At 48.1% G+C, this 16,043-nt stretch overlaps 2 protein-coding genes across 3 annotated transcripts in view; one reads left to right on the forward strand and one right to left on the reverse strand.

The window, feature by feature from the left end:
• Window positions 1-6,869, forward strand: part of SPDYA (speedy/RINGO cell cycle regulator family member A) — a 284,932-nt gene extending 278,063 nt beyond the window's left edge. The window contains exon 8 of the mRNA XM_029596747.1: window positions 6,781-6,869. Coding sequence (XP_029452607.1) covers window positions 6,781-6,869 — 89 coding nt within the window. The remainder of the gene's footprint in view (window positions 1-6,780) is intronic.
• Window positions 6,870-7,021: 152 nt separating this feature from the next.
• The window catches only part of TRMT61B (tRNA methyltransferase 61B), a 103,459-nt gene continuing 94,437 nt past the window's right edge, over window positions 7,022-16,043 (reverse strand). For both annotated transcript variants that reach the window (XM_029592970.1, XM_029592969.1), the window contains exons 6-7: window positions 7,436-7,519; window positions 7,022-7,254 (exon numbers count right to left, since the gene is read on the reverse strand). In XM_029592970.1, coding sequence (XP_029448830.1) covers window positions 7,163-7,254; window positions 7,436-7,519 — 176 coding nt within the window. In that variant the 3' untranslated portion in view covers window positions 7,022-7,162. The remainder of the gene's footprint in view (window positions 7,255-7,435; window positions 7,520-16,043) is intronic.

Genomic DNA, 16,043 nt, shown 5'->3' on the forward strand with positions numbered 1-16,043 from the left:
CATCAGAGGGGCGATCTCCAGAGATACCTGTCGGCTTCTGGTTCCGCCCTGACGGTTGATGTATGCCACCGTGGTGGCGTTGTCGGACATCACTCTGACTGCTCTGTTCTTCAGTCTGTGAGCAAATCGAAGGCATGCCAATCGGACAGCCCGGGCCTCTAGACGGTTGATGTTCCACGCTGACTCTTCTCTGTTCCACCGCCCTTGTGCGGTGAGTTCTTCGCAGTGTGCGCCCCAGCCGCTCAGGCTGGCATCTGTGGTGAGCAAGATCCACGTGGGTGAGGACATCTTCGACCCCCTGCTCATGTGGTTGGACTGCAACCACCACCGTAACTGGGTCCGCACTCTGGCTGGGAGAGGTAGGTGCGTGGAGTAGGTCCATAGACGGGGGCTCCAGCGAGAGAGCAGGGCGAGTTTTAGAGGTCTCATATGGGCCCTCGCCCAAGGCACCACTTCCAGGGTGGATGCCATGAGACCAAGAACCTGCAGATAATCCCAGGCTGTGGGCCGACTGGCTCCCATCAAATACTGGATATGCTGCTGAAGTTTCAACTTCCTCTTGGTTGTGAGACTGACTGTGTCTGCCCGGGTGTCGAACTGTACTCCCAGGTATTCCAGTGACTGGGAAGGCTGTAGGCAGTTCTTGCTGAGGTTGATTACCCAGCCCAGGCTTTCCAGAAGGGCTATCACTCTGTCGGTGGTCCGAAGGCTCTCCTCTCGTGATTTCGCCCTGATTAGCCAGTCGTCTAGGTAGGGATGGACCAGAATTCCTTCCCGCCTGAGTGCCGCTGCTACTACTACTACCACCTTGGTGAATGTCCGTGGCGACGTCGCCAACCCAAAGGGCAGAGCCCGAAACTGGAAGTGGCGGCCTAGAACCTTGAAGCGTAGGTAGCGCTGATGATTGGCTGGATCGGGATATGCAGGTATGCCTCTGACAGGTCTAATGCCATGAGGAATTCTCCTGGCTGTACTGCGGCCTTGACGGAGCGTAGAGTTTCCATGCGAAACCTCGGGACCCGTAAGTATTGATTGACTTGAGGTCCAGGACAGGCCGAAAGGTACCCCCTTTCTTGGGTACCATGAAATAAATAGAATAATGTCCAGAATTCCCTTCCCAGGCAGGTACTGGGATGATGGCTTTCAAGGACAGGAGCCTCGCTAGAGTAGCTTCCAATGCTGCCTTCTTGTGTATGGGATACGAAGATTCCACAAACTTGTCCGGAGGGAGATGATGAAAGTCCAGATAATATCCCTCCCGGATAACGGCGAGAACCCACTGGTCCGATGTAATCTCGACCCATCTGGGGTAGAAGAGGGTCAACCTGCCCCCTATGGCTCCATCCCCCAGATGAATCGGCGGATTCTCATTGGGAGGCGCGGCCGGGACCCGAGCCCGGGTCCACTCCCCTCTTGCGCTGCTTGGTCCGAAAGGACTGATTCCTGGCCGGAGGACGTGGTGCTTGGTAGCGACCCCTGTAAGGAACGAAACGCTGGGAACTCCTGCCCCTGGAGGGCCTTGGAACGGCGCGCTGGCCCCTTCGGAACCGATCTTCCAGCAATCTGGGCACTGGAGAGGCGCCCCATGCACTGGCCAGTTTATCAAGGTCGTTGCCAAATAGAAAAGAGCCCTTGAAGGGCAATCTGGTGAGGCGTGTTTTAGAAGACGCATCAGCCGACCATCTTCGGATCCAGAGCTGCCTCCTGGCGGCTACGGAGGATGAAATCCCTTTAGCTGTTGTCCGGACCAGGTCAGATGCCGCATCTGTAAGGAACGAAAGAGCGGATTCCATGTCCGCTGCTGGAGCGTTGTTTCTAACCTGTGACAAACAGGCACGCGTCACCACCGTGCAGCAGGTGGCGATCCGTAAAGATAAAGCTGCCACCTCAAAGACCTGACGCAGAATGGCGTCCAGTCGCCGGTCATGCGGCTCCCTGAGGGCCGTCCCCCCTTCAACCGGAATGGTAGTGCGCTTGACCACAGCGCTAATCAAGGCGTCCACCTTAGGGCACGCCAGCAGGTCCTGGATAGCCGGTGCCAATGGGTACATGCTCTTCAGAGCCCGACCCCCTTTGAAGGCAGCCGCTGGTGCCGCCCATTCCAAATCGATCAGTTGTTGCGCCGCCTGTAAAAATGGAAAATGGCGGGCCGTAGGATGAAGACCTTCCAGCAGGGGGTTCTGCGCAGAGGGTACCGAAGCGCTGGGACCTGTAATATCCAATTCTGCTAGACACTGAGACACCAGGTCGGAGAGATCCTCCTTAGGGAAGAACCACCTCATGGTTCGATATGGCTCAGTCCCTGGAGGGAGGTCCCCCTCGTCCGGGAGTTCGGACTCGTCCTGTGAGACCTCCTGGTCTGACTGATCCGGACTATCCATCGGTGGGAAGTCCCGCTCGCGATAAGGTCGTGATGGTCCAGGAACTGGATCCACAGGAGCTGCTACCACAGCAGCCACCGCAGGAACTACAGGAACAGCAGGAACCGCAGGGCCTGGATGGGCAGCCGTTTGCATCTGTACAAAAGCATGAATTCCCTTAAAGAGATCCACCCAGGAAATGGAAGCAGCCTCTAATCGCCGGAGTACAAGCTCCCCCGGGATGCCTGATTGGTCGAGACTGCCCCCTAACTCCGGGGTAGCCCCTGGGGAACTGTCCACAAATCGTGGTTGAGACTGGTCCTGGCCCGAGGGTCGCACGGCCCCCTCACATTGGGCACACAGAGAATCTGGCTCATCCCTGCGCGTGGCCCTAAGGTGGCATGCAGAGCAGAGGCTAAGGGCTGCAATGCCTGAAGCAGGCGGCGCCGTCGCTGAAGACTCTGCAGTGTTCTGATCCATTGAACAATAGGCGCTAAATAATAATATGCGGCAGCAATAGGCGCTTAATACAACAGGCGCTCAATAATAATAAGCGGCAGCAATAGGCGCTTAATACAACAGGCGCTCAATAATAATATGCGGCAGCAATAGGCGCTTAATACAACAGGCGCTCAACGTGTGTACCGCAATAGGCGGCCAAGACACCAGCGCAATGGTATGCAATAAGCACACAGCAATACGCAGTTAGCAATATCCACTCAATGGCCTTCAATAGGCATTCAGCGAGAAGCAGTTAGTCATAGACGCTCAATTTGCATTCAATAGGTATTCAGTAATAAGCGGTCAGCAATATGCGCTCAATGTGCATGCAATAAGCTTTCAGGAAGAAGCGGTCAGCAATATGCTCTCAATGTGCATTCAATAAGCTTTCAGCAATAAGTGGTCAGCAATAAGCTCTCAATGTGCATTCAATAAGCTTTCAGCAATGAGTGGTCAGCAATATGCTCTCAATGTGCATTCAATAAGCTTTCAGCAATGAGTGGTCAGCAATATGCCCTCAATGTGCATTCAATAAGCTTTCAGCAATAAGCAGTCAGCAATATGCTCTCAATGTGCATGCAAGAGGCGTTCAGCAATAAGCGGTCAGCAATACACGCTCAATGTGCCTTCAATAGGCTCACAGCAATAGGCGGGCAGCAATATATATTCAATTTGTATTCAACAGGCTTACAACAATAAGCGGTCAGCAATATACGCTCAATTTGCATGCAATAGGCTTCCAGCAGGAAGCGGGCGGCAACATATATGCTCAATGTGCATTTAATAGGCTTTCATCGATAAGCGGTCAGCAAGATACGCTCAATGTGCATTCAATAAGCTTTCAGCAATAGGCGGCCAGCAATATGCGCTCAACAATACACCGAAACCAAGCCAAGGAGGAGGAAAGCCGCGCCTATTACGGGCGCGGAGTACCTGAGCAAGGCCCCACAATGGCGTCCTCCACGGCATGCCACGCCGCCGATCTTCTGCGCTTCGGAGACCCGTAGGAAGAGATGTACTCCTTACCAGCTTCGGCGCTTCCCGGCTGGAACACAAGCGGTCTCCGGCTGCGGGGGAAGGGATCACTCACCACCGCAATTGAGGATATGCACCCGCTACCTCGTCCACGCCGGGACCGAGGGCCTCGTATGCTACACCCGAACGTCATCTGGGGGCTGTGTCACTGCCGCGCTTCGGCAGGACCGAGGACTTTCACCTCCGGGGGAGCACGGCAATCACCCCGGGAGCTTGCTGTGGGAGGCACCCTTGGGTATCTACCGCAGGAGCGCGGGGCTCTAAGTCGAATAGACAGGAAAAACAAAGTAGAATGTAGAATGATAAGAAAAGAGAAAAATTAAAGTAGTCTTGGAAAGCACGCTCAACTAGCGTGCAGGCACTCCAAACTGCTTTGGAGACGGAAATTACTGAATAGCTACGCTTCCTGTGGGGATATATACGCCCCCGTGCTGACGTCAGATCCGTCTCCAACTGCTAGCACGCGGATACTATCCCATTTGTTCTGAGTCCATCTGGCTACACGCCAGGAAATGTGGTATTTCCAACACACAAACACACACAACCTCTTAGCTGCTATGCTAGGAAGCTGCGCAGCTCTATCCTTTGCCCTTGCTCACTCCATGCATCCCCGGGCCACTTATCTAACAGACTTACTGAATGCACTAGCAGACCTTCTCCACATAAGTTTCCATCCTTGGATGGTCTCGGATTATATGTGTAGCAAGGAAAATCTTCTAGCGCTGAGGTCAACTGACCTTGCCCTCTGCGTCTGAATCAAACCGTACGGTGGACAGATTCTACTCCCTACATGTCTCCAATCCGTTCCCATGGATGCCATTGCTGCAACAAAGGCCTCTTATATGTGATGCCTCTCATAGCCAGCACCCTTATTAAGCTGCACCGGGACGGGGTTCACTGTTCTCAGACCCATGTCCTGGCTGAGACCAGTATGCTTTCCCATACTTCTCAATTTATCACACCAGTAACCAATTCGCCTTTTCACAGGTCAGTCTCATATCATGGACTCACCGATGTTCTCAGGTTCTGGTAGCGTCTCAAAAACCTTCTACCCATAAATCTTACCATTCAAAATGGCATGATTTACCACATGTCGCATAAAAAAAAAAAAGGTATTACCCCCTTTTTTTCTACACCACTCTTTTCTCTTACTCCCTCGGATTCTGCTCCCCAGACATCCTCCACATGGATACGCCTCGGTTACAATTGGCATACCACTTGGGAGTAGGGATACCCGATTAACGGTTGAACTCCTTCTGAGTCAGCTTACCATGTTATCCACTGATTAAGCCGCCTCTATTTTTACTGGTTACGGAATGGGGCCTATATATTAGTGCTTACAAGACTCATGCATTCCCCCATTCGAGCCTTGCCATTCCTCTCACTTAACAGTCTGGCATGGGAAATTCTTTCCCTTGTAGTCAACACTTCTGCCAACAGGGTCAGTGAGTTCCACTCCTTGTTACATACTCACCCAACCCTCCGTTCCTCCGTGACAGAGTGGTTTTACGTATTCAACTTCATATCCTTCTTAAGGTAGATGCAGCATCTCACCTTACTCAGAATACACTCTGCCCACTTTTCCCCCCCAACACCTCTCTCTCACCAGAGCGAGAGGGTTTTCCACTCCTTGGACTGTAAAAGTGCATTTGCATTCTATCTAGACTGCACTACACTCCATACGAATTACACCTAACTCTTTCCTTCTATGGCAAAAGCCAAGCTGCGAGTTCCAGTGGGCAAATAGACCTACTCCTCCTAACTGACGGTCTATATCTCTTTTTCCTACTAACAAGCAGGCATTTCACTACAACACCGTGTGTACCAGCCTCAATAGCTCACCTTCGGCCGGTGCCGCTTGTACATATTTGTAAGGCTACAACCTGGAGCTCTCTCCATTCCTTCGCAGCCCATTATCGCTTAGATAAGACTGGCTGGCATGCTTCCATGTTTGGCCAGTCAGTCTACTCCTCTTCTTTTCGGTTCAACTACCCAACATCCTTCCACCAACCCGTTAAGGGTTTCAGGATGCCCTCCTTACCAAATTCCACCCCCATTGTTGCGCCTTTTGCACATCTCGGGTGCATTTGGTACAGTCTCGGGCATCCTCAGCTCAGTACTCACCCATATGTGAGGACTGCCATCCTGCTTGTCCTGTGAGAAAGCAGAGTTGCTTACCCATAACAGGTGTTCTCACAGGACAGCAGGATGTTAGTCCTCACGAAAGCCACCTGCCACCCCGTGGAGTTGGATGTACATACGTTTTATTATTTTAGTTTCACTTGCACTTTTTGCTATAAGACGAGACTGAGGGGAGATACCTGTGGTCACAGGGATAACTGCAGGTTGAGCATGCTCAGTGCACTCAGTGTGCCAGCGTCAGTCAAAGCTTTATAGAAGCTTTGACAGAAAAGTTTTCCGTAGCAGGGCTCCGTCCACTGACATCACCCATACGTGAGGACTAACATCCTGCTGTCCTGTGAGAACACATGTTACAGGTAAGCAACACTTGCTATACATGGCATTAAGAAGATGATTGTCCATTAGATGTATGGTGTGTTCTGTGTTCATTCATGAAGGAAGTTCCCAGCTTTGTACTTAGTTTATTTTTACTTCTGGAAACTTCTGTGACTTAGAATGGTTCACTTGATAACAAGTTAGCACCTGGTTTTGTATTGGAGTGTACATTTAAACAAAATCTTCCACAACTAGTAGCCCTGAACCTCTGATGCCAAAATGATTTCATGAAGAACCCTCTTATCTAAAATGAGGGACTTTCATACAAGGAGGTGAAAATGTACTTGTCTGATGCTATCATAGTTTCTACTGTAGATGACTTATTGAAACTAAACATTTATCTTTTTGTTTTACATTTTATGATAAGATTCTTACAGTCAATCACACAGTGGGAGGAAAAGCTGTTACACATCCCAAGATAAATCTATGGAATGGTTTACAGGTACCGAAGAATGAAATGTACACCAAAGGACCAATTTGGTATTATCAAAATGTTGCAGCATGTTTGAAAGCAAGATCAAGACATTCAACTCAAAAGATGGTCACCAGCAAAAGATCTGCAGCGTGTTTAACTGTATAGAAGCTGTTCAATTTGTTTTATTTCAAAAAAGATTTCAGTCTTTTTATTTGGTAATCTGACATACTATGAAAATGTCTTAAAAACAGAAATCACAGAAATACAGTACAGATAGAAAAACAAGATGATACAAGTCTGCAATAGTGAATAGCCATTTACAAATTGTAATTTATTATGCTATTGTATTGCCTTGTGGGATGTTGCTGGCTTCTAGCTCAGGATGGAGATGTGCTGGCTTGAACTTCCTCAGCTTGACAAGAAAAGCTATTTAAAAAAAAACCTAGAGTAAATTATAAAAACATTGATGCTCAATTTATCAAATTATTGTAAATAAAATAGTTGGTTAAATTAAAAATACATATGAAAGCTAATCCTTGTGGAAATAATGATGTAATACAAGAAACATACACATTATTAATTGGATTATTTTTCCTACTACTCTCACCTGTGTGACCAGTTTGCCATGGGTATGGTCTAGCAATGTATGGTACTGAACCAAATGGTTTTACTTCATCCAGATGTGGTTCATCTTAAGTAAAAAATAAATACATATAATTATATATAATGGATTTCATTAAACTTTAAAAATGACTATTCCAGTTCATATTTTAGAAGCATACTAATAGGTTCTGACCGCCACAAAAATAAGTGGGACTAAAACTTTTTCTCCCAGGACAAGCACGATGGTAGTCCTCACATGTGGGTGACGTCACTGGACGGAGCCCTGTCACGGAATACTTTTCTGTCAAAGTTTCTAGAAAGCTTTGACTGACACTGGCACACAGAGTGCACTGCGCATGCCCAGCATGCCATTATCCCTGTGTCCACAGGGGTCTCCCTTCAGTCTTCTTTTTTCCGTGCTGCAGTTAGCATTGCTTTCAGGAGCTCTGTGAGAAATTTCTCACAACTTTTCCTCATGGAAACACTTGAAGTTTTACTTCACAAATAATTTTTACCTACACGGGTCTCCCTTCACGTACATTTCTTCGATGCTCTGTGAGTACTATGCCCTGTGTTTCGGTCGGTTTCTGTCAACTCACTAACGGTTTCCCCCAGCTTACCAACCGAACTACGGCCTTCTCTCTCCCTATGTTTTCACCCTTGGTCAACCCCACAATACCTGTGAGTGTCCGTCCTGCGATCCTCCTCTGGGTTCTTTGGGGCTAGAGGGAAAGGGACGTCATGGTTACCATTGCCACCAGGGCCGCCATCGATACCCTCATCAATGTTGTGTCTGCCTCCATCGATGCCTGGGTCAATGCCTTTGCCCCTTGTCTATGCCAAGGTCGATTCTATCCATGCCATCGATACCCGCATCGTCCCATCGATGCCATTGTCGATCTTACCCATGCCATCGATACCTTCGTCGATGCCATCAATCCCACCGATGGCCATCCATTTCATCGATGCCACATCAATTCCATTAATCCCTCCATTGATGTTATCTGTGCTTCCATCAATACCATTGGTGCTTCACCCATGCCATCGATGCCTTCGATGCCACCTTCAATGGCTGCCATCGATACCGTCGCTCCTACCGAAGCACCTAATCAATACCCTCGACTAAACAAACGCTCCATACTCTGTGTTCTAAACGAGAGCACCATGTACTTCTTGGGCGATAAACAGTACCAGGAGCAGTACTGGCATGGTGACAGTCCATCACAAATTGCCATCTGACATAGCAAGGGCATCTTACTAGGTGCTGGGGAATGACCGGGCCGAGCACCGTACAAATACTCTTACTCTGTGCTGGAGAATGACCGGGCCAAGCGTCGAGGGATACAGCTAGCACAGACGTGGATTCCACATTTGGTGCCGGCACTTATACCGCACTGGCAATGTCCATTGAGCCAGTTGCGAAGCAGGCCCGGCTACACAAGTCCTGTGCTCCTCTGTACTCAAGGCGCCAAGGCGTTTCCCCACGGACATCTGTGCCGGGTACTGAGCCACCACAAAATAATGTAGAAGCGCCAGTAACGCCTAGCCTGTCTCCTCTGTAGCTGCACTACCATACCAGCTTACAGAGTTGAATCGGACATTTACGTCCTTCAGGTCCATCCTTAAGCTTCGGCTATGAAGGGCGATGGGCACTTACTTCCGCTTGAGCACCGATTCCATCGAGACCTTGTCACTAAAATAAGCCGGATATTCTCAAAAGGTTCTAGGTCGTTACATCTGGGTGCCACATATTGCTATTTACCAGCCATGTTTGACACAACACCAAGGGAACCTCTCTGCCAGCAACATGGGATTGCTTCAAGACGTCCTCCCATTGCCAGTAATGAGACTCTGTACTCGATAGTAATCTGGCTTCCAGCTTCTGATTTACGGCCTGAAGTCCAGGATAAACTAACTGATCTGCCATGCAAAAGGTCCAGCAGACAGTGCTTCAATGGCAAGTCCACTGCGAGACCTGCAACAGCTCTCTACGTTTCTTGCACAGCAGGGAGAGACGCTAGAAAGACCTTTTACCACTCATCCTCTCGCCTGAGACCAATGGTCGGACAGGCTCCTAGTTTCTTCAACCTTGCCAGGCAACAGAGCGGCCAACCAACAGAGCACCAGGGCTCGGGGCAACGTTCCCCATGTGCGACAAGGTGGAGGATTTTAATCCCACTATTTCCTTCTTTCAAAGGAAAGCAGGCGATCTCCGCCCATCCTGCACCTCAGTAATCAACATTTTTCTTCAAAAAGAAAAGTTCAGAATCGTGTCTCTCAGCACCATGCTTCCCTTACTACAATAAGTGGGTTGCCTCTATCCTCTGGTCTTTCTATGCGCTTCATAGTGAGTCAACAACATTTTCAATACCAAGTTTACTATTCGAGCTAGATTCGACTACTTGTGTATTTCACCAAATGCCTAGCAGTGACTGCCACTTATCTACATAGAACAACAGCATTCATGCTTTTCCTTGCTTGTACGACTGCCTAATAAGACAATCTGAGCAACAAGCTAAATTTGCCTGGGATTTTTGATCACATAAATCCCATATAGAGCAGTTTGGGGCACTAGTGTCGCAACGGACTTCCTGCCCAATAATCCTGTCAAATTCTCCACATCTCTGCGCGCATGCAACATACCCTCAGCCCATCAATTCTTTCCTTGCTGGGCCACGGGGGTTTTACTATCCACGTCACTCATATGGCCAGTCTAGCCATGAGTAAGATTCAGTGGATTTTCAAATTTCAGTGGCTCTAAGAATTCAACCTCCGATGATCTTGGCCACGATCGCATCCATCTTGGGTTGAGGAGCTCGTATCATCCATGAACATTTTTACATAAACTTCCTGGAGCTACTAGCCATGCGTTCTGCTTTTTATGCCTTCACATACTGCCTCTGACACAAGCCTTTGTGCATACAGACAGACAGCATAGTGGCAATGTGGTATTCCAACACACAAACACGCACAGCCTCTTATCTGCTCTGCCAGGAGGCCGCACAGCTCTAGCCCTGGCCCCTTGCTCATTCCATGCATCTACAGCCCTCTTATCTGATAGGCATACCGAACGCTCTGACAGACCATCTCCATAGTTGTCTCCATCCTCATGAATGGTCTCTGAATCCATGTGTAGCGAGCAAAATCTTCTAGCGCTAAGGTCAACCAATTTTGACCTCTGCATCTGAATCAAACCACAGAATGGATAGATTTTACTCCCTACACATGCATCAAAATGCATTACCAGGGATGCCTTTGCTCGCCCTGCAACAAAGGCCTCCTATATGCGTCTCTTCCAATACCGCACATAACCAAAACTCTGGTGATGCTGCAGCAGGACATGTTTCCAATGATTCTCATAACCACGTCCTGGCCTTGACAAGTATGCTCCCTATACTTCTCAACCTAACAATCCAGTAACCAATTCACCTGTCACAGGTCAGTTGCATAACACAGACTCACTGTTCTCAAGTACTGGTACCTTCATGACAGCCCTTCCACATGTAAATCTTACATTCCAAATGGACATGATTTAACAGATGATGTGCATAAAAAGGTATTGGCCCTTTTTTCTCCTCCACTTCATCTCTTAGGCTATCTAGCATACCCCTCTGATTCTGATCGCCAGACATCCTCTGCATGGGTACACCTCAATTCCATTTTCACCGTAGCATTTGGGAGTAGGGGATGCCCGATTAACGGCTCGACCCCTTATGAGTCGGGTTATCATTACTTCTCTACAGATTAAGCCTCCTCTATGATCACTGGTTGCAGAATAGGGCCTACATTTAGTGCTTTCACTCATGTGTTTCCCGTGGGAGCCTTTGCATTCCTCTAACTTTAACATTCTACCATGGGAAATCCTTTCCCTCGTAACCATCACTTCTGCTAAAAGGGTCAGTGAGTTGCATGCCTTGTTGCATACTCACCCGACACTAGGTTCCTCCGTGACAGAGTGGTCCTCCGTACTCACCCTAATATTCTTCTTAAGGTAGACGCAGTCTCTCACCTTACTCAGAATATGCTCTGCCCATTTTTCCCAAGGCCTCTCTCTCTCACCAGGGCGAGAGGATTTTCCACACCTTGGACCTTGAGCATGCACTTGCATTCTATCTAGACCGCACTGCACTCCATAGATAACACACCCAGTTCTTTCCTTCTTTGACAAAGTCAAGCTGCGAGTTCCAGTGGACAAACAAATTCTCTCCAATTGACTAGCAGACTGTATCAAATTCTGCTATGAAAAGCAGGCCTTCCTCTCCAGGGGTGAATGAAGACACATTCTCTAACGAACATGACAACATCAGTACCACACTATTGTTCAGTACCAGTTGCCGACATTTCCTAGGCTGCGACTTGTAACTCTTCACACATTCGCAGCCCCCTACTATTTACATATGGAACTCTATCAAGACTCTGCCTTGTCCAATCTGTCTTGGAATGCTTCCTTCCACTATACTCCCCAACTCCTTCTACAACCACCTTCTGTGTTGTCAGGCTGCCTCATCATTGCCAATAGCACCCCAATTATTGTTCCTGTGCACGAGTTATCTGCTATTGGCCTGGTGTAAAATGAGTCAGCCTGTAGCTTGCTAATCAGCCACATGTGAGGACTACCATCCTGCTTGTCCTGGGAGAAAGCAAAGTTGCTTATTGGTAACAGGTGTTCTCCCAGGATAGTAGGATGTTAGTCCTCACGGAACTCACCCACCACCCCGCGGAGTTGGGTCCGCATACGTGTCATTTTATTTTTCGCTCGTACTTTTTGCTACAAACGAGACTGAAGGGAGACCCCAGTGGATACAGGGATAATGGCATGCTGGGCATGCTCAGTGCACTCTGTGTGCCAGTGTCAGTCAAAGCTTTCTAGAAACTTTGACAGAAATGTTTTTTGTGACAGGCTCCGTCCAGTGACATCACCCACATGTGAGGACTACCATCCTGCTGTCCTGGGAGAACACCTGTTACAGGTAAGCAAATCTGCATTTCTGTGGCACTGGCCTGTTCATCATTATGAAACTACTTTTACATGAGGTAAAGTTCTTAAATACACAAAATGGCCACAAATTAATTTGTATTGCACTTCCTAAATGATACGATTTAATTGTACCCTCACAAGACCCAGAAACATAGTTTTTTGTCTGCAAACTGATATAATTTAATTTCAGTTCAGAAAGATATATTTTGTGGATGATGACAGAAGAAACCGTGTGCTCCAGGAAAGTAAAAACTTGAAAAAGTACCAAGACACAGCTGATCATGGGTTATTGCAGCCCTTGAAAATTCTGTTCACTAAATATATTCAAAAACCTTGGGACCAGGCTGCATGAGAGAGAGACCTCCACTGTGATCCTATCATCTGCCAGACTAGTTGATACTGTTGGAGGGTGGGAGGTGAAGGAAGAGCCTAGGAGGAGGAAGGGTAGAAGAGAGGAAGAGGCTGAAGGGAAAGGAGCAAAAATAGAGAAATAAGCATGAAAACAGAATAAATGATGAGGATGGTTATCAAAATGGAGAAATTGAAATTATCAGGTAAGTAATTTCTCCATTTCCTAGCGTGGTTGATGCCATGAGTCCATGAGTCCGAGGACTTGGAAATAGTCCCATGCTATGGGGAGAGTGGAATTCAACAATGCTCATAGTTGTTCCATCAATCTCCTCCTTGTAGGGGGAAGGGTGACTTTGTTCCCTTTGGTATCGAACCGGACTCCCAGGTATTCCAGGCATTGGGAAGGCTGCAGGTGGCTCTTGGGTGTGTTGACGACCCACCCGAGGTTCTGCAGTAGTTCCTTGACTCTAGTGGTTGCTTGCTGGCTTTCCTCTGGTGATTTCGCTCTGATCAGCCAATCGTCCAGGTATGGATGCACGAGGATTCCCTCTTTCCTCAGTGCTGCCGCTACAACCACCATGATCTTGGTGAATGTTCGGGGAGCCGTAGCCAGCCCAAACGGTAGGGCCTGGAACTGGTAGTGATGGCCCAATATCGTGAAGCGTAGGAAACGCTGGTGGATGCGATGAATCGGTATGTGGAGATAGGCTTCTGACAGATCCAGGGAAGTCAGGAATTCTCCCGGTACTACCGCCCTTATGACCGCACGCAGGGTTTCTATGCGGAAGCGGGGTACCTTCAGGTAGCGACTGACGTCTTGAGGTCCAGTATGGGCCGGAATGTTCCCTCTTTCTTGGGCACGATGAAGTATTTATTTATTTATTTATTTAGAAACTTTTATATACCGGTATTAGTGGGGACATCATACCGGTTTACATTTGAACAAAAGGCTTGAAAATACATGTTAACAGGGAAAGTGAACAGGGAGAGGATTAACCAGGAGCAGCGTGGAAGGATAAATTAAAATAACAAGAACAAGAATAAGTTAACAATATAATTAGCTCCTTAATATAAGGAATATGTGATCACCATGAGGCGGTACATGGATGATGTGGAAGGGGTAATCTATTCTGGATAAGCTTGTTTGAACAGTAGTGTTTTTAGTTTCTTTTTAAATTTAATTACACATGGTTCAAGGCGCATGTGCACAGGGAGGGAGTTCCAGAGAGTGGGGCCTGCAATAGAAAGGGCACGTTCGCGAGTGGAGGAGAGATGGGCTGTTTTCAGAAAGGGTACATGTAGTGTACCTTTGTTGGTGGATCTGGTGGGGCGAGTGGACTGGGGGGCATTGAAGGGGATGTCGAGCCAATTGGAGTTGTGGGCGTGGATGGATTTATGTACTATGGTCAGGGTTTTGTAGTGAATGCAGGAGAGAATGGGGAGCCAATGAAGGTCTCCGAGGATGGGGGTAATGTTTTCGTGTTTACGTGTGTTTGTGATAAGTCTTGTTGAGGTGTTTTGTAACATTTGGAGAAGTTTTATCATAGACAGGGGGAGCCCTAGGAGGAGTGCGTTGCAGTAATCTAATTTGGAGGTTATAGTGGCTTGGATCACTGTACGGAAATCCTGGGTGTATAGTAGGGGTCTGAGTTTTTTTAAGTACGTTGAGCTTGAAAAAACCTGCTTTGAGAATGGAGTTGATGTACGATTTCATACTTAGTTGGTGGTCGAGGAAAACTCCGAGGTCCCTGACGAATGGTTGCGCTATGACAAGGTTAAGCTTGGGGTCGTTAGACTGGGGGGGAGGATTGCGAGGAGATGAGTAGGAGTTCGGTTTTATTAGTGTTAAGGGCAAGGTGTAGGTTGGTGACAGGGAGTTGATGGCTGCAAGACAGTTTTCCCAGTGCTCTAGGGCATCAGAGATGGAGGTGTGAATGGGGATAATGATCTGAACATCATCAGCGTAGAGACAGAACTTGAGCTTGAGGTCAGAGAGGAGATGGCAGAGTGGGGTAAGGGAAACATTGAAAAGGGTTGAGGAAAGATATGAACCTTGCGGCACTCCTTGCTGTAAGGGGTATGAGGCGGAAAGGTTGTTTCCTATTTTAACAGAGAACTTTCTGTTCAAGAGATAAGATTTGAACCAAGCAAGGTTCAAATCTTTCTAGTCCAGAAATGCCAATGCTTTCTAGTCGCGTTAGGAGGTGATGATGGCTGATGGTGTCAAAAGTGGCTGAGATATCGAGGAGGGCAAGGAGGTAACTGTGGCCTTGGCCCAGGCCTCTGAGGAGATGGTCGGATAGGAGAGGAGTAGTGATTCGGTATTAAAGTGTTTCCGGAAACCGAATTGGGAAACATGGAGGATCGCATGATTTTCGAGATAGTCCATGAATTGAGAATTAACCACTTTCTCCATCAGCTTGGAGATAAATGGGAGGTTGGATATAGGGCGGAAGTTGGAGGGGTCTTTTGGGTCTAAGGAGGTTTTTTTTTAGGAGGGGTCTGACTACCGCATGCTTGAGTGAGTCAGGGACCATCCCATGGGCGATGGAGCAGTTAATAATATCTGCTATGGTGTCAGGGATGGCTATTAGGGCTTTAGTTGGGATGGTATCACTGGGATGCGAGGCAGGCTTGAGTTTTCGAAGGATATTAACGATCTCTTTAGAGGAGGTGACGTCAAGTGGGGCCATTACAGGCTGGGAGGATGTAGGGAAGGTGGGTTGGTCGTGGGGGAGGGGGGACATTTATTGGAGGGGGGAATCTAGAAAGGAGGTTAGATTTACTTTGGAAGTAGTTGGCCAGTTCTTCACATTTGTCTGCTGCCTCAGTGTCTGGTATGGAGGGAGGGGGAGAAGTGGTGAGACTTGTAACGTATGAGAAAAGCACTTTGGGGTTGAATCTGTAGTCATGGATTCTTTTTGCATAAAAGTCTCGCTTGTGTTTGAGGGTGGAGAGTCTGTAGCTGTGTAGGGCTGTTTTGTAGCAGGAGGAATGTAGATGGAATAGTGCTCCGAATTTTGTTGGTGCGGAGGCACCAGTGTTATTGCCTTTAGGGCGAGTAGTTTTGATAGTGTGGTTTCCACTGCCTTCCCCTTGGAGGGGTCGTGGCACGGAGAAATCACAAACTTGTCCGGAGAGATGCTGTGGAATTCCAGGTACTATCCCTCTCGGAAGATGGATAGGACCCAATTGTCCGACATTATCTCGACCCATCTTTGGTAGAAAAGGGCAAGCCTGCCCCCTATGTCGTCTTCCTGTAGATGGGTCTGCTGATTCTCAT

Source organism: Rhinatrema bivittatum, chromosome 3 (genome assembly GCF_901001135.1).
Source record: "Rhinatrema bivittatum chromosome 3, aRhiBiv1.1, whole genome shotgun sequence".
Classification (NCBI taxonomy): domain Eukaryota; kingdom Metazoa; phylum Chordata; class Amphibia; order Gymnophiona; family Rhinatrematidae; genus Rhinatrema; species Rhinatrema bivittatum.